At 42.5% G+C, this 17,891-nt stretch overlaps 1 protein-coding gene across 3 annotated transcripts in view; it reads left to right on the top strand.

The window, feature by feature from the left end:
- Positions 1-3,485: 3,485 nt before the first annotated feature.
- Positions 3,486-17,891, top strand: part of NKAIN2 (sodium/potassium transporting ATPase interacting 2) — a 783,533-nt gene continuing 769,127 nt past the window's right edge. For 2 of the 3 annotated variants that reach the window (XR_011471813.1, XR_011471812.1), the window contains exon 1: positions 3,486-3,733. Coding sequence is in view for 1 of the 3 variants with exons in the window: in XM_070417620.1 (XP_070273721.1) it covers positions 3,680-3,733 (54 nt within the window). In the remaining 2 variants the exon portion in view is untranslated. The remainder of the gene's footprint in view (positions 3,734-17,891) is intronic. The other variant, XM_070417620.1, reaches the window with a different exon arrangement.

Raw genomic sequence — 17,891 nt, forward strand, 5'->3', positions numbered from 1 at the left:
AGCTGGCCATAGCTGACCCAGCACAAAGTCCTGCTTTCCACACCAAGGATGACTATTGGCCAGGATTTCAATTACAGTATCAACTTCCTGGAGGAAGACTAGGAAAGAATCATACTCCCCTTATTCCCGGGTAGATCTAAAACAAGGCACAAAGTAGTCATTAACAATAAAGATGAGGTTAATTTGCTTTTCTCTGAATATGAATGCTAATGTAACCATTTAAATAGTGCCAACAATGGAAATAAACAGAAGACCCAGTTAAACCACTAATGCACAGGCCCATACCACGTGGCAAAACATGAAAGCCAGCAGTGCTGAAAAAAAGCAATTAATGCTTATATGTAAAATGAGTCGTAGGACTGCATGGGGCTTGAGGAACAATTTATTAAATTGAACCAGTGTGACACTAGCAATAGGAATAAGTCCTATTTGAAACCACTTCACTTCGCGAGCCACATGCGGCTCTTTGGCCCCGTGAGTGTGGCCACGAAGTTTCAATCGCACTGTACGTGCGCACCCGCACGTGGTATTTTGTGGAAGAGGGGCTGTAGTTTGCCGACCACTGCCCTAAATACTCAACCAGCGGTTCTCAACCAGTGGGTTGCGACCCCTGAAAATACATCCTGCATATCAGATATTTACATTACGATTCATAACAGTAGCAAAATTACAGTTATGAAGTAGCAACGAAAATAATTTTATGGTTGGGGGTCACCACAACATGAGGAACTGTATTAAAGGGTGGCGGCATTAGGAAGATTAAGAACCACTCTAATTAGAAAAGAGGATCAGAGTTATTATTTCCATCCAATATGACTAGAACCATGACAGAAATAAGCACAGGATAGCACTGGGCCCCAGGGGAGTGTACCTCACACAGACAGGAAAAGGTAATTAGAAAGACTCTCCTAGAGTACATGCCCTTGACCAGAATCGAACCTGGGACCCTTCAGTCTGCAGGCTGACGTTCTATCCACTGAGCCAAACCAGTCAGGGCCCTTCTCTCTTCTTTTTCCCTAGAAGGAGGAAAGGAGAAAGGCAGAGGGTTTTGAATCCGTACCAAAAGGAGGGAAAAAGAGCTCTACATGGACACAGAGCAGTCCAAGTAAGACCCCAGAGGCTTGAAATAGTGTACAAGTTGGGGAATTATGATGTGTTCCAACCATAAAGTGAAAGAAAGGATGAGAGGAGATGAGGTTGGAGAAAGGGGGGGTCCCAGGCTGTCCTCACATGGAAGTCATTACAAAGCCTCTCTTTCACACACTCCCTCCTCACTCTTTCTCCCTTTCACCAGGTTCATCTGTTTGCTTTAAAATAACCACTCAATTGAAAATTGAAAACAATTCAGGAAGGAAGACTTGCAACATAAATGGCATCTGTGAATGCTCTGGAAACTATTCCGTTATATACATCATTCTTTTTGAGGTTGTTTTATCTTCCTTCTAAAGAGCCCTGGCAGGTTTGGCTCAGTGGATAGAGTGTTGGCCTGCAGACTGAAGGGTCCCAGGTTTGATTCTGGTCAAGGGAGGTGGTAGAGGTAGAACTCAGATGATTTCTAGGAAATGTTGTGGAATTACATTCCCTCATTGCTTTTTAAAATTTATTTTAGAGAGAGAGGGGAAAGGAGAGAGAGAGATTTGTTGTTCCACTTAATTATTCATATTCATTGGTTGGTTCTTATATGTGCCTTCAGTAGAGATTGAACTGTCAACTTTGGCATATTGAGTTGATGCTCTAACCAACCAATAATCCTCTCTCATCATTGATGTTTCTATCTCCCTCTCCGTCTCTGAAATCAATAAAGATAGATTTTTTAAAAAGAGTGTAAGAGTAGGCATTCTCATTATAGTAAAATATTCGCGTTGTATAAATTTAACAAATCAAATTCCTTTTTGATTCTCCATGGTTGACAAAAAATTTCTGAAAATTCAGTCCCCGGCTTCTGGAGACGGGTGTGTGTGTGTGTGTGTGTGTGTGTGTCCCTAAGTCCTATTCCATTTCTTTAGGTTTGGTTACTCTGATGCACTGTTAATATCTATTCAAAGTTAGCAATCATTTGGGAACCGGGAAGGTAACTTGTGAGTTTCCCGAACCTTTCTCATTTCTTATCAGTCTCGCACCTCATTCCAATGACTCGGTACCCTAGCAGATCCTCACTTCCTGGGACAGTTAATCGGGAATGCTAGCTGCCTCCTACTGCAAAGGAAACTGGACCCTTGCATCCTGAAGACTCAGGCCCCAGGGGCCGCCACCTGGGACAGTCGGCTTCGCTCTTCAGATTTCGGCCCGCAGATGGCAGCAGCGGGCTCCCCGCGCGTCCCCGCAGGTCACCGGAGCCGCGGCACAGCTCCCGGCCGGCGCTCACCAGCGCGCTTGGCAGCATCGACCTCCAGGAATCCTCACCCCGCCGGGACGGGGCTTCAGGCCCAAGTGCTGGAGTGCTGACGCGGTTTCCGATCTTTTCCTTTCTTGAGTGCAAACCAACAACCGTTTGCAGCAGCAACTGCAACTCACTGCCTCTCTACTCCCTCCGGTTCCCAATTTCCCTAACAACTCCCGCAGCGACCGGTTCCCTTTCCCAGAGCGGCGTCTGCTCCGCAACTGTCCCCGCACCGGCCTCGCAGCTCCTCGGAGCCGGTGCTAGGCAGCTGGCGGCGCCCCTCTCTTCCTGGGCTCGCACTTGCCCCACGCAGGTTTCCCGGACGGGCGGGATGCTGGGGCCGCACCCCCATGTCATTACCCTGTCCCCCTTCTCTTTGTCCCTTCTCCTCCAAACACACACACACACTCTCACACCTCGCTTGCTTATAGTGCTCCAGGCTCGTGGCGGGCGCAGGACCTTCACCAGCCCAGCAAGTCACGGCCATGCCGCCCGGACTCCTCGCCCCTCGGACCCCAGCGCCACCAACGCCGCCGCCGCCGCCGCCTCTGCGCCGCTCCTTCTCGCCCAGACCCCGCGGCCCCCGCGCGCAGGCCGGCCGGGCTGGCAGAAGTTGACGCCCTGGGAGGGGCGCGGGGAGCGGCTGAAGGCTCCGTTGGAGGAGGATTAACACATCTGGGCGAGGGGAGGGGCCGCGCCGCGGCGAGACGCGCGGCTGCAGGACGCGGCGCGGATCCCGCATCACTGCGCGCAGCAGCCGCCGCCGCCGCCGCCCGGGACCGCGGATCCCGGACGCCCCCTCCCGGCCCGCGCCGCGCCCCCGCCCCACCACCCCCCTCATTGGCCCCGCAGATCCGGGCGCCCCGGAGCCGCGCGGCGCAGGGAGGCGGGCAGCCGCCCCCGGAGCCGGCGGGCGGGGAGCGCGTGGCTGGCGCGCGTCGGGCGAGCGGGCGCGGGCGCAACTTCGCGGCCAGATGCCCGTGGGCGCGGCGGCGCGGCGAGGCCACTGCTGCTGCCCCTGCGGGCCCCGGGCGCGTCTCCACGGGCGGCGTTGCCCGCGGCGCGGCGTGCGCACCGAGCGAGTGAAGGTATGTGCGGCGGGCGCGGCTGGAGCGGCCGCCGCCGCGGCGCCTGCAGGTCCTAATGCCTGTCCGTTCCCAGGACGCTGGCAGCGGCAGCCCGGAGCCCCCGAGCCCTCGGCAGGTCTGCCTGTCCTTCCCGGCGATCTGATTGGATAAAGTGGGGGCTCGACGGTGGCCGACGCGGGACAGTCTGGCTGTGGCAGGGGTCTCGGAAACCATGGGTTATTGCAATGGCAGGTGCACGCTGATCTTTATCTGTGGCATGCAACTGGTAAGTGGCACTTGGGTCCTCTTCTTCTGTAACGCGCCTCGGAGCTAGTGGGCGGCGGGGGGGCGGGGGTCAGTATAGGGTCTGCCGTGGATGAGAATGGGAGAAAAAGTAACAGAGAAAAGGTGACAGATATATTGTCTATATTTAAAATGATTTCAGGGAGACGCACGGTGTGGTACAGAGGTGAGCCTTCCACCCCCCACCTATTGCTGTCCCTCGGAAGACAGTTTGGCGGGTGCGGGTTAAACTTGTCTTTAATTTATTTAAGCAAAGCAAGATTAGCTGTTGTTCTTTTATGCTTTGCATTCCCATAACTGTAATAACGTGATCGTCACATGTAATACAGGTATCAGAGAAATGTGGAATTTTTTTTTTTTTACTTCTATACGCCTATTTTTGCAGTATCTTTGTTTCTTCATTGACGTGTTATTTTTCACGGAATATATTGTCTTATAAAGTATAATGCTTTTACAAACCACTATGTAGGGCAGATGGTATGGTTAAAGTGGCTTGATCTGGAAGCCACATTGAGTTTTAAAAGTATGTAGATTGAAGAGAAATACTTAGATGAACTTAGCAACACCATTGCCAATGACCGGACCAGTAGCCTTCAAATCACAATTATTGCAAACAGTTCTAAGGAAGAAATATTCTGTCTTACATTATGCATGTAATTGCTCCTGAAATAGATACTATTGTTTGATCCTATAGGGTGGAGAATTATATGTACTACTTTTTGAGGAACGTTGTTCAGTTTTAAAGAGGCAAGGAGCCAATAATGGAAGTGCCATGTCTCTGAATTTAAATTTCCTAAGGGCAACAGAAAGAGGGGCTGAAAATACTTTAGAGGTGAAAAATAGACCACTGTAAGTGGTTAATTTGAACTAGGAGGTACTTGCTCGCTCCTGTTATAAAATAGCTTTCCCTGGAAAGTATATATTAATCTGAATAGCCACTTACATTTCGAACAACTGTTTCGTAAAGGCTGAAAGGACAAGACTGAAGGAAATTTCTGAGAGTCCAATCAGTAAAGTATTCAGAAGAGCAAGGATTTGCTAATGAAACTGATAGAATTCCTTAAGTGTTCTTCTTTGTTATCAGTTGTCATGAGTGGTGGTTGCTGTTATTGTTTTGTTCAGTGTTTAGCTGAATAATTATTTTTCTTGTATATTATCTCAGGATGTTTATCTTTTCCAGGAAAGTTATCTTATGACATATATTTCGACCTGTGAATTAAGAAAAAGGAGATAGACATATCAATATAATTTTAAGAATGTAATTTTTCTTGATGATGCATAAACCACTTTATTTTTTTCTACCACACATTAATTTATGTTTTAAAATAAAGGATTTTTACTCTTGATGATAAAGCTGATCAGAACAATAAGACAGCTTACTTTGTTAAACTACATTAGGCTAAGTATGCCAAATTGCATAAACATTTTCAAAACATTTTTATATTCATATATGAGTTAGAAAATAAAACATTTGCTTATTCATTGTGTAAAAGCATAAAACTGAGAGTGAGTGGGTGGGAAATATCATTCTTATACTCTTTTAAATTTCAGTTTTAAAAATATGATTTAACTTTAACCATTTAACATAGTAGAGCTTTATTATGGCAAATGTAGGCATTAGATCTATATGGTGTTTTAAGTGACTACAAACTCTTCAAGAACTTAAACAATTTAAGGAAAACATAAATATGCAAATAGGGAAGCTAAATACACAAAGTAGCAGGATAAGGCTCAAGGGATGTGTGTGTGTGTGCGTGTGTGTGTGTGTGTGTGTGTGTGTGTGTTCATATGCATGCCTACATGCAGTGGGTTTTAGGAAAGGTGCTACATCACTAATGAAATGGAAATTCTGAATCAAAGCTAAGTTCTCTAACAAAATAGAATTTGCTGCAATATAGGAGTGCTCAATCTAAGCAAGTACTAGTACACACATTTGAATCCCAGGAAATATTTTGTGCTCAATAAGGATCATGATATTTTTTTCCCATTCAGACATATGTGCTACCAGGATGATATAATTAGCAGCCATGTTCATGCAGATGCAGAACAAAAAACAAAGGAGGAAGAAGATCCCATTGGCTTGATAGGGAGGGGTGATCACATTTAAAGGACCTCAGAGATTTCTGGTAATTGTTGCTTCTTAGGAATATAGTATTTCATTTTAAATAAAAGGATTCTTTTGCAAGTTAATAGTTGCAAAGCCCTGAACAACAAAAAAATTAGGTGGGTGTATATATTTCCTTTTGCTCTTGATCGATCTGTAAAACTTTTTGTATCTTTGAGCTATTTTGAGTAAAGATTGTTTTATAAGTAGCCAGGTTTCCAGAATAAGTTATGACTCATGTACCACTGACTGACACAAAAGTTCACTTAGTTTTGTTTACTTCTGAAGTGTGCAGTGTGGGTTCTTAGAACATTTGGATGTAGTCTTTTTGTAGCTGTACAGAAAAATTTTAGTTTGTTAAAATTAATTGAAGACCGTGATAGTCTAAGATAGAAACTTTATTGAATTTCTTTCTTAAGTACCTTTAAGTTTCTGAAAACATTTACCTCCAATTCCGTAAGTAAGAGTGTATTTTTATTAGACTTAAAGAAATATTTATATTTACATAAACTTGCAACTATCTTAGTAGCAAACGAGATAGCTTTGGGTGTTGTGGAAACGGGAACCTCATTTGTCACTTTTTTAACAAGTGAGGGACAGAGACTAATCCTGCAGAGAAAGTTACCTGTCAAGATTCTATATAGTTGCTTTTAATTTGTTAAATATGCTTTTAATTTAATGCTTGGCAGAATACAAGTGTGAATAAATATACATTCCTTTAAAAATCAGGAAATCAGGTTATAAAACAAGACATTGGAATTTCATACAACAGAGATATAAAACAGAATGTTCATGTCATGCCTCTCTGAGCTGTATAGTTACTCCAGCTTCAGGTTTCAGGGTGTTTCCTACCCAAAGGGCTGTGATCTCTGGAAACCGATTTGCTGCACGTGCAGAATCTGGAGTTTAAGCTCATAATCTCAAGAAGGTAATTTTCCTCTTATCATTGCTGTTCTTAATGCTCAGAAACTCAAGATTTCAGGGAGTAACAAAAATCATCATGGCATTTGAAGGGGTGGATATAGCGGGTGCAGGATAAGAACAATTTAAAGCAGCGGTTCTCAACCTGTGGTCGCGACCCCTTTGGCGGTCGAACAACCCTTTCACAGGGGTCGCCTAAGACCATCCTGCATATCAGATATTTACATGACGATTCATAACAGTAGCAACATTACAGTTATGAAGTAGCAACGAAAGTAATTTTATGGTTGGGTCACAACATGTATTTAAAGGGCCAGAAGGTTGAGAACCACTGATTTAAAGTCTTATTTGCAACTTGCACCAGTTTGAAAAAAAGTTTCAGCTTTAAAAAATGTTTGGTTGAATGAAAGAGTCCTTTATATAAATATTGAAAAATATCACTCAGTAATAATATGGAAGAATATAACTTACTTTAGATGTCAAAGACAGCTTTGTTTTCTAGTAAGGAAATTCAAAATCGCCCCCATTGTATACACGAGGCTCCTTTGTGGCACAAAGCATAAGAGTCCTAAACTATTGAAAGAAAGCACAGATTTACATTCCACAGATTAACACTTGGAAATGTCATTCTCTCTGAGCTCTCTGAAATATGGCTAACTTGGAGCAGGTGCAACCAACAATTGGGTTAGTACACATGCGTGTGCAGCTGTGTGAAGAAGCACATTTGAAACTTAAGTAAGAATGATCGGTTGCTTTCTCCTACACTGTTACGAAGCACTTTCAGGGGTACACGTTTATTAGAGAAGGCCATGAGTACATAGATGGACTAAACAGAAACAAACTTATTATAACCATGGAGTATCTCAGTGGTGTCAATCGTGATTTTGTGCGGTGTTCACACTTGCATGCCGTTTAGTTAGGTCTTAGAAAATAAAGCAGTACCTCGAAAAGTGCAGGCAGGATGTTATGCTTTTCCTAGGACACTTTTCACAAGTTTGAAAGTTCTCTGCAACTGCAGAATTTTACCTGTCAAACGCTCCTGCTCAGAGATTTAAACATTTTAGGTTCCGATATCATTGATAATCCAATCTTGAGGTCGTTAATCAATCTCATTCCTGGAGAAGACTAAAACTTTCCAGGTAATACCTCAGAAACATATAGTGTAAATGGATGCTAAGAGTTTGCTAAGTTGTAAACTTACTTTCTTCTTTTTAGACATTGTCTATATTTGCACCCCAACATTTTGACACACACACACACACACACATATGTGTGCGTGTGTGTGTGTATGTATGTGTATGTATATATATATATTCTTTCTTGTAATTCAGCACTACTCTCCTCTAATGTTTACCAAGAAAGATGTAGAAACTTCTTCCAGGGTCCTGCTCTCTTCCTTGGTTCACAAACCGAGTGGCAGCTTTTTTTCTCATACACCTGAAGTTTCAAATAGCCAGTCTGTGCAGAGATGTTCCTCTTTCTCAAATAAAATAAAGCCTTGGATGGGCAGCGTTTCCCGTGCAGAATGCCAAAGTCATCTCTGGCAGGGGGCCCGTGTGGGCGGGGGCCCAGGAATGCAGACTGGCACTCCCACCTCCTTTCCCTTGGATGCTGCTTGACTTTGGGGTCAGGTTCTCCTCTTGCCAAGTCAAGAATTTCAGAATGGCATTCTCTCTCTCTCTCTCTCTCTCTCTCTCTCTCTCTCTCTCCAAAAATAAAATCTGAGACAGAAGCACATTTTAATATTTCTACGTTTATACTGTATATAAAAATATTAACATCATGGCATCCATTGCATTAAATATTTATATATACTACTAATGGCTAAAATTTCAAAGGCTGTATTTCAGTTACTTAGTAGAATTTCAAGCAGCTCAATGTAATTTTTTCAAAAGTAGCTTTGAGACAAATATTGCTAATAATGGAAATTACCCTATATCCCTGCCTTAAAAATGTAATGTCAGAAATCAAACACACATGCAGGAGAAATATTTCTAGTCTTTTTTATTTTCATCTAGATAAAGAACTCTTCCAATTTTGGTGCCCTTTCTCTCCCATAGAAACTTATTAGTGTTTATTGTCAATATAGTAAAATACATAGGTCACCAAGATATGATGTTTATCTAGGATTCTTTCCCCCCCATAACAACAAAGAAACAAGTACTGTGTCTATACATACTTCATTTCAGTAGGGCGGGAATAACAGTGTTCTTATCAACCCCAAGAAAGTGAAGGACATTTAAAAGTTATGGAGGCATTTATATTGCTTTCTTTGTCCAGGAAGGGTGTAAAATGAAATTAACAAACTGGTTTCTCCTCTTTTAATATTTCTGGTGTGTTTAATTTGAAAGCTCTTACTATATGTAAAGGCATTACTTGCGCCATGTTCTTGAAAGCAGTGCTTTCCTTTTGCTTAACCCCTACAACAGGCTCTGGGTTTAACTGACAGAAATAGTTGTAACTCTTAATCTAATGCAAGGTATAGACCTTATTTTTCAACCTGGAGTAGAGTTAGTATGACTTTTAATGCTAACAAATAGTGCCTTTTAAATTACTTATGGATCACGTGCTAAATTTTATCCCTCTAAAAACACTTTGAAAAGTTACAAATCGATTAACTTTTATATGCACTTTGAAAAAAAAGTGTTTTTTTTTATTTTGTATTTTTAAAGCTTGTTATGCTTTAAAAATCCAGTTTTGCCAAGTACTTAATAATGAAAACTGTTGGAATTTATTGGAGGCTTGTTCTGGGCTAAATACTAAATATATGTCATTTTCATTGATTTCTTTCTAACAGTCCTATGAGGTAGGTAATAGGTATCAATACCCCCATTTTACAGAGGAAGAAACGGAGTCTTTGGAAGTTTAAGGGACTTTCTTAAGTCTCCCTCTTAGTAAGGGAGTGGGAGAGCTTACGTTTAAATCCACGTCTGTTCAACTTGGAGACAGACTGAGTTTGTGGCACTGAGCTACTCTGCATCCTTTCCATGTAACATAAGCCTCTATCATTTAGCTTACATTTGTTTTACTAACAAAGGCAACATATACCTACTAATTCCTGATGGGCACAGTCATCAACACAAGACTTAGCCTACGCACTGGAGGTGGGGTTGAGGCCAGCCTCCTGTCCAAACCTGACTGGCCAGGTACACTTGGGTTTCACGACTATGAGCTGCTGCTGAGTGGGCTAGAGAATGAAAGGAGAGGCTTCCCCAGGCAGAACCAGTGCCTCTTGTTGAGTGAGTGGGCTCTAACCTAAAAACACCCGTGCAGCTCTCCTCTACAGCAGTCATCGCTGAGGAGAGCTGGTGCTTCTGTTGTTAGGGGTGGGGAAAGGATACAGCTTCTATGCATGTCTGGCCAACTATTGAGAAATAATCACTCAGTAATGGCTTGGAAACCTTCTCAGGTACGCTTAGAGAAGATTCTATGGGAAGAAGAAACGTATTCATTTTTCTCAACTTCCTGTTCTTTATGAAACCATTCCATGACGAATGGCTAATGTAGAGTAATGTCATTTGCCTGTTTTTTCTTTGTTTAAACATTTCCCAAATCCTAAATCCACCCAGGCTACTACTGGTGAGATTATTAGTTAAATTATTGTTGAAAATGACTTTGAATAATAAGTTATTTAAATGTGCGTTTTATTTGTTTATTTATTTATTTATTTATTTATTTATTTATTTTTAGAGAGAGAGAGGGAGAGAGAGATTGAAACATTGATGAGAAACATCAACATAAATCGACTGCCTCCTGCTTGCCCCTTCCCTCCCCCCGGGATTGAGCCCATAACCCAGTTATGTGCCCTGACCCTGACTGGGAATAGAACCTGTGGCCTCCTGTTGTATGGGTTAGTGCTTAACCATTGAGCTATACCAGCCGGGCTAGTACAGGTTATTTATTTATTTATTTATTTATTTTTTTAAAATATATTTTATTGATTTTTTACAGAGAGGAAGGGAGAGAGATAGAGAGTTAGAAACATCGATCAGCTGCCTCCTGCACATCTCCCACTGGGGATGTGCCCGCAACCCAGGTACATGCCCTTGACCGGAATCGAACCTGGGACCTTTCAGTCCGCAGGCCCACGCTCTATCCACTGAGCCAAACCGGTTTTGGCTAGTACAGGTTATTTAAAATGTGCATTGAATATCCTAGAGCACTTTTAGAATTGGAGTCTGAGGTCAAAATCATTGGCAGGTCTTTTCTATGCAAATCAGTAGGCCCACACCTGAGTTCTGGTTTAGTAGGTCTAGGGGAGGGCCTAGAACTAGAATTTGCATTTCTAATGAGTTCCCAGGGGACACTGTTGATGCTTGTCAGGGACCAAACTTTGAGAACTCCAGGCCTAGAACACAGATCTTCTTTAATGGTGTATGAATGCATGACCTGTTTATGAAATTCTTCAACCCAACCACATAAATAGCTCATTTCTTCATTTGACTTGTTGTTCATGTGAAAGAAAACCATTTTTTTAGGACCCAGTATGCTTATTTCTGACTTCTAGCTTAGTCACTATTCAGAAGTTTAAATAAGGGAACTAGAAGGTCTTTTCACAGCATTTGCGTCTTTGCAATAAATAGTGATATAGAAAAATCTGAAAGAGATTCCGTGCCTCTAATATACCCCGTGTGCCTGGCGATGCTGGAGCAGAATTCTTTTCTTCATCTGCCTCTCTTTCTAGCCAAACCCCTCAGTCTATAAATTTCTGGAACAGCTTCTCACTTTGCCTGGGGGAGAGAGAGAGAGAGAGGTGGGAATATGCTGAGAAAGCACTGGGCCAAGTGAGAAGGCAGATTTGCCTCTGCCCAGTTGAGTGCTCTCACACTGGACAAGTAAATAACTGTGACTTTGCTCGGGCCATTTATATTCCTGAGTGTCATTTCCTCATTTGAAAAGTGGGGCAGGTAATTCGTGACCTATTTACCCTATGGAACACCTAGGAGCATCTGGGGAGAAAACAGTGCTTAAAGTTGACGTGAAAGAGCTTCACACATTTAAGGCTTTATTGTTGTGTTACTGCCAATACCTGGAAAATCTTGGTAATTGTTAATAGTTTAATATTTCAGGAATGTTCCTCTAGCCAGAGTAGGAACAGTTACTGGAATGCTGATATATCACTTGACCTGTGCCCCTCGTTGCCATGACTAGTTTCCTGTAGAAACATGTTTTCTTCACGCACCATCATTTTTGTCCGAGGGAGTGCTACATACATAAGGATTTTAACACGAGGTGCGGTTGGTTTAAATCGACAGAACAATATACTGCTGTGTCTGAGGTACCTACTTTAAGTGTCCATTAGGAATTAAACTTAGATTTTGCAAACGAGTCAGCAGGCTTTCTCTTCAACCCTGCAATTCTAAAACTGTGTTCTGTGGGAGCTACTTCTGCAAAATGATCTGCTAAACGTGAGCTCTGAGGTTAAATAAGTTTTGCAGCACTGCAGGTTTTATTCCCTCTCCTACCTTATCCTTAAGAGTCACAAAATATACTAGCAGTTCCAGGAAGTCCTAAACTGAAGAAACCCTTGCTTAAGTCCATTTATCTCCACAAATACTTGCAAAGTGCTTACCATGAACCAAGGAACCTCTTTCTTTCTGATACCCCTATTAATCTTCCGTGGAACTAGTATTTTCAGAAACACTTTCAGTGAAATTTTTTCTCTAGGCTAATGATACAGTCCGAAAGTTAATACTGTTTTTTATCTAAACAATGTTTGAAGGCTAAGAATTCGATGTGGGAAGTTTTAACCCATTTAACAGATACATGACATATAGGAATGCATAAGGATGTTTAAGAATATTATTATCACGTAGTTAAAATAAATGAAGGGAACCTTGTTTTCAGGTACGTGGCTGTTACTTTTATGTGTACTTGAGTTTCTTGAAATTATGTTTCAGCCACTAAAATCACAACCCTTAACAGTGATATGAAGTCAAGCCCCATTGCTGATGTAGCAAAGAAGAGGACACGGTGCAATAAGTTTCCAAGGATGTTCGGAACTTCGGAACACCTGGCAGAGGGCATCTGAAGAAGCACTTTCTTTTAAAAGGGTGACGAGGAGCAATGTCTGTACCCTACGTCTAAAACCAAACTCACTCTTCTAGCGTCATATCCTAAATCTCTGCCTTTGCAGGCCGAGTGGTGAAGAGTGAGTCCTCATACTCACTTTTGTTTTCTAATCAATGCATACACTCTAAAACAGTGCTACATTTAAAACCCCAACAATGTTGCATTCTTTGAAAACAAATGGGTCTTAGTTTGGAATGGAGGGATCAGATCTCTCCTGTTAACAGAAGTCTTTGTATGCATTTGTATGATGCTAATCGCACAAAAGAATAAGGAGGTGTTTCAAATCCTTTAACTGATAGCTGTGTGTCAAATGATGGAGAGTCAATGTGATGTCTGAAATGTTCAGTGGTAGGGAATTCATGTGAGCCTTATCCGTATGGGCTCCTAGCCATAGGAGATATATAAGGCAGATCTCTTGAAGTATTAGTTGTATAAAGGGCAGTCTCTAATGGCACTGGGGGGAAAATGGGGAGGACTTCTCCAGGCTCCAGTGAGAAGAGAGCATCATAGCCCAGTGGTGTGCTGCTTTCTGTGTTCTTGGCCCCTGGAGAAGGGGGGTACCAATTTGTCTTGGTCTTGAGCATCTCCTTGGCCTTGAGCTTGCTCCTGGAGGTCAGAATTCATTCCTCCTTATGACACAGGGAATCTGACTTCATTCTCTTTGTGAGATAAGAATCATATGCCCGAGAGCAAGCATGTCAAACTCCCGGCCCACTGGCCGCATGCGGCCCACAACGAATATTTTTTGCGGCGCAGCCAATATGCTGGTATGTAAGAAACGTTTTAATAGAAATATCGTAACTTAATTTTTACAATATCCTGTTATACATAATTATTAATAATGAACTACAATGTTCGCTAATGACTGATTAATATAATTGTGTTGCATTCATTTCCCTTACGTGCCTTACGCACAGGCACACCATTTCTCTCCACTAATACCAGCAGCGAATATTCTAGCAGCCGATGGCCACGTCATTAGTCTTGGACTGACTCCTTTGGTGTGCACAACAGGAAATATTTTGCTTTCGGAGAACAAGAAAAATAGGTTTAATTGCATTACGCTTATTAATTTGTGCAGTTATTCAGTGTCTGGTAACAATATTCAAGAAAAAATATTAATTTTTATTAAAATGTTCTATTATTTTATGTTAATGATTACTCATTTATTGCAGCCCTTTGTATTCAGCATGTCTCTATCGAAATAAACCTACATTTCTATGAAAATTGAAGCTTTTGTTTTTTTGCGGCCCACATAAACTTAAACCTTGTTTATTTGGCCCATGTTAGCCTTTGAGTTTGACATGGTTGGCCTAGAGTATATGGTGTATCCAGGTGCTACTGTTGCCAATGGAAATTGGGCTCTTTCATGGGATTGAAGAAAGGATGCCAAGGTCCCACCCATGGGAGACTTTGGTGTGGCAAGATTTATTGGGGTGGAAATAGACCCCTGGGTTATCAGTGTCCCATCTCTCTCCGCCCGCCCTTGAAAAAGTCCCGTCTTGCCTTCATTAAGGCCAAAACGAAGGCCAGTGTGCCGAGTTTGTTTCATATTTAAGTTTATCCTGTGGAGCCTGTGCGGCTGCCGCCCCAGTTGGCTGCTAGGCCCGCATGGTCGCGTGTGCTCTGCGAGAAAGCTCTTCTCTGTGCCCCTGGGTTATGACCAGGAGCTTTTTCAAAATAACCAGCTTCCCGCCCTGACCGGTTTGCCTCAGTGGCTAGACTCAGAGCATCGGCCTGTGGACTGAAGAGTCCCAGGTTCAATTCCGGTCGGGAGCATGTACCTTGGTTGCAGGCACATCCCCAGTGGGGGCGGGTGTGTGTGTGTGTGTGTGCAGGAGGCAGCTGATCAATATTTCTCTCTCATTGATGTTTCTAACTATCCCTCTCCCTTCCTCTCTGTAAAAAAATCAATAAAATATATTTAAAAAACAAAAACAAAATAACCAGCTTCCCAAATGGGCCTTGATGGGTCCAACCCTGACCAGTGATCCCTTTCCCAAGTTAGACCTACAGGCCTCTATGGTCAAGCCCCTCCCCCGTGTGCCATTTTGACTTCTATTGGGCCTGGGCCTACCTCTCCCCCTCCCCCTGACAATTTGGTATCTAGGGCAGGACAGTGCTTCTGGGGAGCTTTCCTGTTCGCTGGGAGGGATTGAGTCTCCTCGGGGGGCCAAGTCCCCTGGAGTCTGTGTGAAGCTGCCACCTCCTGGTGAAGCACACAGGCTCATGTGCCCATTCAGTGCCCCAGCCCATTAGGCTCAACAATGTCCAATTTCCCTTTAATATCTCGCTACCTATGGTAACGCTACTTGTTTGTTCCACTTGATTACTCTGAGGTGCAGAGACGAGATTGGGTCAGTGAATGTGTTTAACTATAGGTATTGGGAGCAGTGAGCGAGCTAAATATCTGAAAGCTTTAGAAGCTATTGTGAATTTGATATTACACAGGTGGTAGAGAGTCCGAGTCTCCTTTTCCCTTCTTTCTTTTTAAATAAAGTTGGCTCACAAATCTGATGATAGTGAACCTGTAATGTATGATTCTTCTAAAATATTGGCACTTGGTGTTGGATTATGTGTTTTTTACTCTTGTCAACAGGAATTAAATTTTTTAAATAAGTTTTATTTTTGTCCATCTTTCATAAAATATGGCTTCATTTGTTCATTTGAAGGATGGTAGTTAAGTTCTAGCTCATTAGTAGCATTTATGAACCTAAGTTTAGTTTTTCTTTTGGCCTCGTATTAAAGTTTCCCTCTTTCTCTACAGGACTGGGCGCCTGGTGGGGTCTGGTGAATGTCTAACAATTCAGAAGCAAGTAATGCTATTCTACCTAAAATGATGGATATTTTTTTAAAGGATGGTCTAGTGAAGACTGTGACTTTGTGAATTCATTAAGAGTTTGCTTAAGAACGTATTTCTGGTTTTATATAAATCATTCATGGGAAGTTCCACAGGCTCTTGGATGTATGGGACAGTGCTTTTCCCAGTTTACCATTTGATAGTCTCAGACTCAATTTGTTTTTGCTTAAAAAGAGCTGCCCTAAAATCAGGGACATGGTGTAAGTTCCCTTTACATTTAGTAACTGTAAATCTTGTAACAACAGTATTATATGCCTCTCTTATTTTAATCCTTAAGGGAAAAACTATTGGTTTTCACTTTGTTTCACAAGAAAGAATTTGTGATGATGCGCTGTGACTGCGCCTGCTTTGAGGCTATGGATTTGTGAAGTATCAAAATGGCCTGAAATGTTAGCTTGCCCCTAAAATTGAGAGAAATAAACTCCGATGAGGTTGTTGGTTTTTTTTGAGATTTATATAGCAATTTGATATACACTTCACACACAAAAGGGTTCTGTTGCATGTTTGCTGTTGCTAGGCCCATCTTTTAATTTAATCTTTCATAATATGAATAAAAACGTTGCATGTTGAACTTTGATAGGCATGCATGGATGATAAATGTTAGCAAAGTTGTTGACAGAGGCAGGGATCTCAATTTAGAGAAGGAATTTCAACTTCCTCTGTGAAAAATAATTCTGTGAGATTAAAACATCTTCTTTACAAAACACTTCTCTCTGAAAGTCTTTCTGATGTGGTTTGGATGCAGCAGGGGATGGGAACGTTGCCAGCCACGTGCTGAGAGCCAGGCGCGCCCAGGGCCCTGCCTTGAGGTGCCGGGAGATGGAGAAGATCCAGAGAGACTCCAGGAATGAACCAGGAGTCGATTCCTACCCTGAAGCACTGTTATGATTGTTTTAAAATGAATGAATGAATTAACAAACAGTGGGAAGAAATTAAGTAATTACTAAATCAGCTTAATCAAGTGAGATTTATGAAATGTCCACCCATGAATAGCATAATGACATGTGCTGAATAAATGAAGTGTATGTTTCCACCCTCTTGTCAATTAGGATATGATCTAACTGAAAGAAATGTCAAGCTGTGTTTCTATCGTAAATTGATCTACTGGTAATATCTAGTGCTTGTTATAAGTGAAAATTGGTTCAAATTGCAACCTGAGGCTTATTATTTATTTATTTACAAGAGGCCCAGTGCACGAATTCATGCACGGGTGGGGTCCAGCTGGCCCGTCCTGCCCTGATGGGGGCCAATGAGGACCGGAGGGGCTGCAGGAGGTTGGCTGCTGGTCCTGTCCCCGATGGAGGGGTGGCGATTGAGGGCAGGCCTGGCATGGGGGGACTGCAGAAGGTTGGCCGGCTGGCCCCGCCCCTGATCAGGGTGGGGGACCCAATCAGGGTTGGGGCCAGCTAGGGGGATGGGCCACAGGAGGTTGGGGCGATTGGGGCCCTGATTGGGCCGGTTGGCCAATGCAGTGCACATCATAGCAACTGGTTGTTCCATCGTTCTGGCTGCTTGGCTTTTATATATATAGACTAGCCATACTATGTACTTAATATGATAGTAGCTAAAATGCTTTACTGTTCTCTGTTCATTATTTAATATAAGATCACATTTAAGCTTAATAAAAATAAGATCAGTGTTGCTGAAAAATACTGTTTATGCAATCTGGGCCATCATGGTCCATTTTTATTTTTTATTTTTTAAAATATATTTTATTGAATTTTTACAGAGAGGAAGGGAGAGGGATAGAGAATTAGAAACATCGATGAGAGAGAGACATCGATTCAGCTGCCTCCTGCACAACTCCTACTGGGCATGTGCCCGCAACCAAGGTACATGCCCTTGACCAGAATCGAAACTGGGACCCCTTAGTCCGCAGGCTGACGCTCTATCCACTGAGCCAAACCGGTTAGGGCTCATGGTCCATTTTTAAAAAATGTTAATTTATGCCCCTGGCCAGTGTGGCTCAGTTGGTTGAGTGTTATCCTGTGCACTAAAAGGTCTCTGGTTCAATTCCCGGTCAGGGCACTTACCCAGTTTGTGGGTTCAATCCTCACATCAATGTCTCTCTCCCTCTCCCTTCTCTCTCTAAAAAAAATCAATAAAATACACATTAAAAAAAGAGTGAGATCTTTAAAAATGCTAATTTATGTATTTTAAATTTATATTATCTAGCTTTAATAT

The sequence above is a fragment of the Myotis yumanensis genome, unplaced genomic scaffold (assembly GCF_028538775.1).
Source record: "Myotis yumanensis isolate MYYU_CA2020_CCGP unplaced genomic scaffold, mMyoYum1.0.hap1 SCAF_6, whole genome shotgun sequence".
Lineage (NCBI taxonomy): Eukaryota > Metazoa > Chordata > Mammalia > Chiroptera > Vespertilionidae > Myotis > Myotis yumanensis.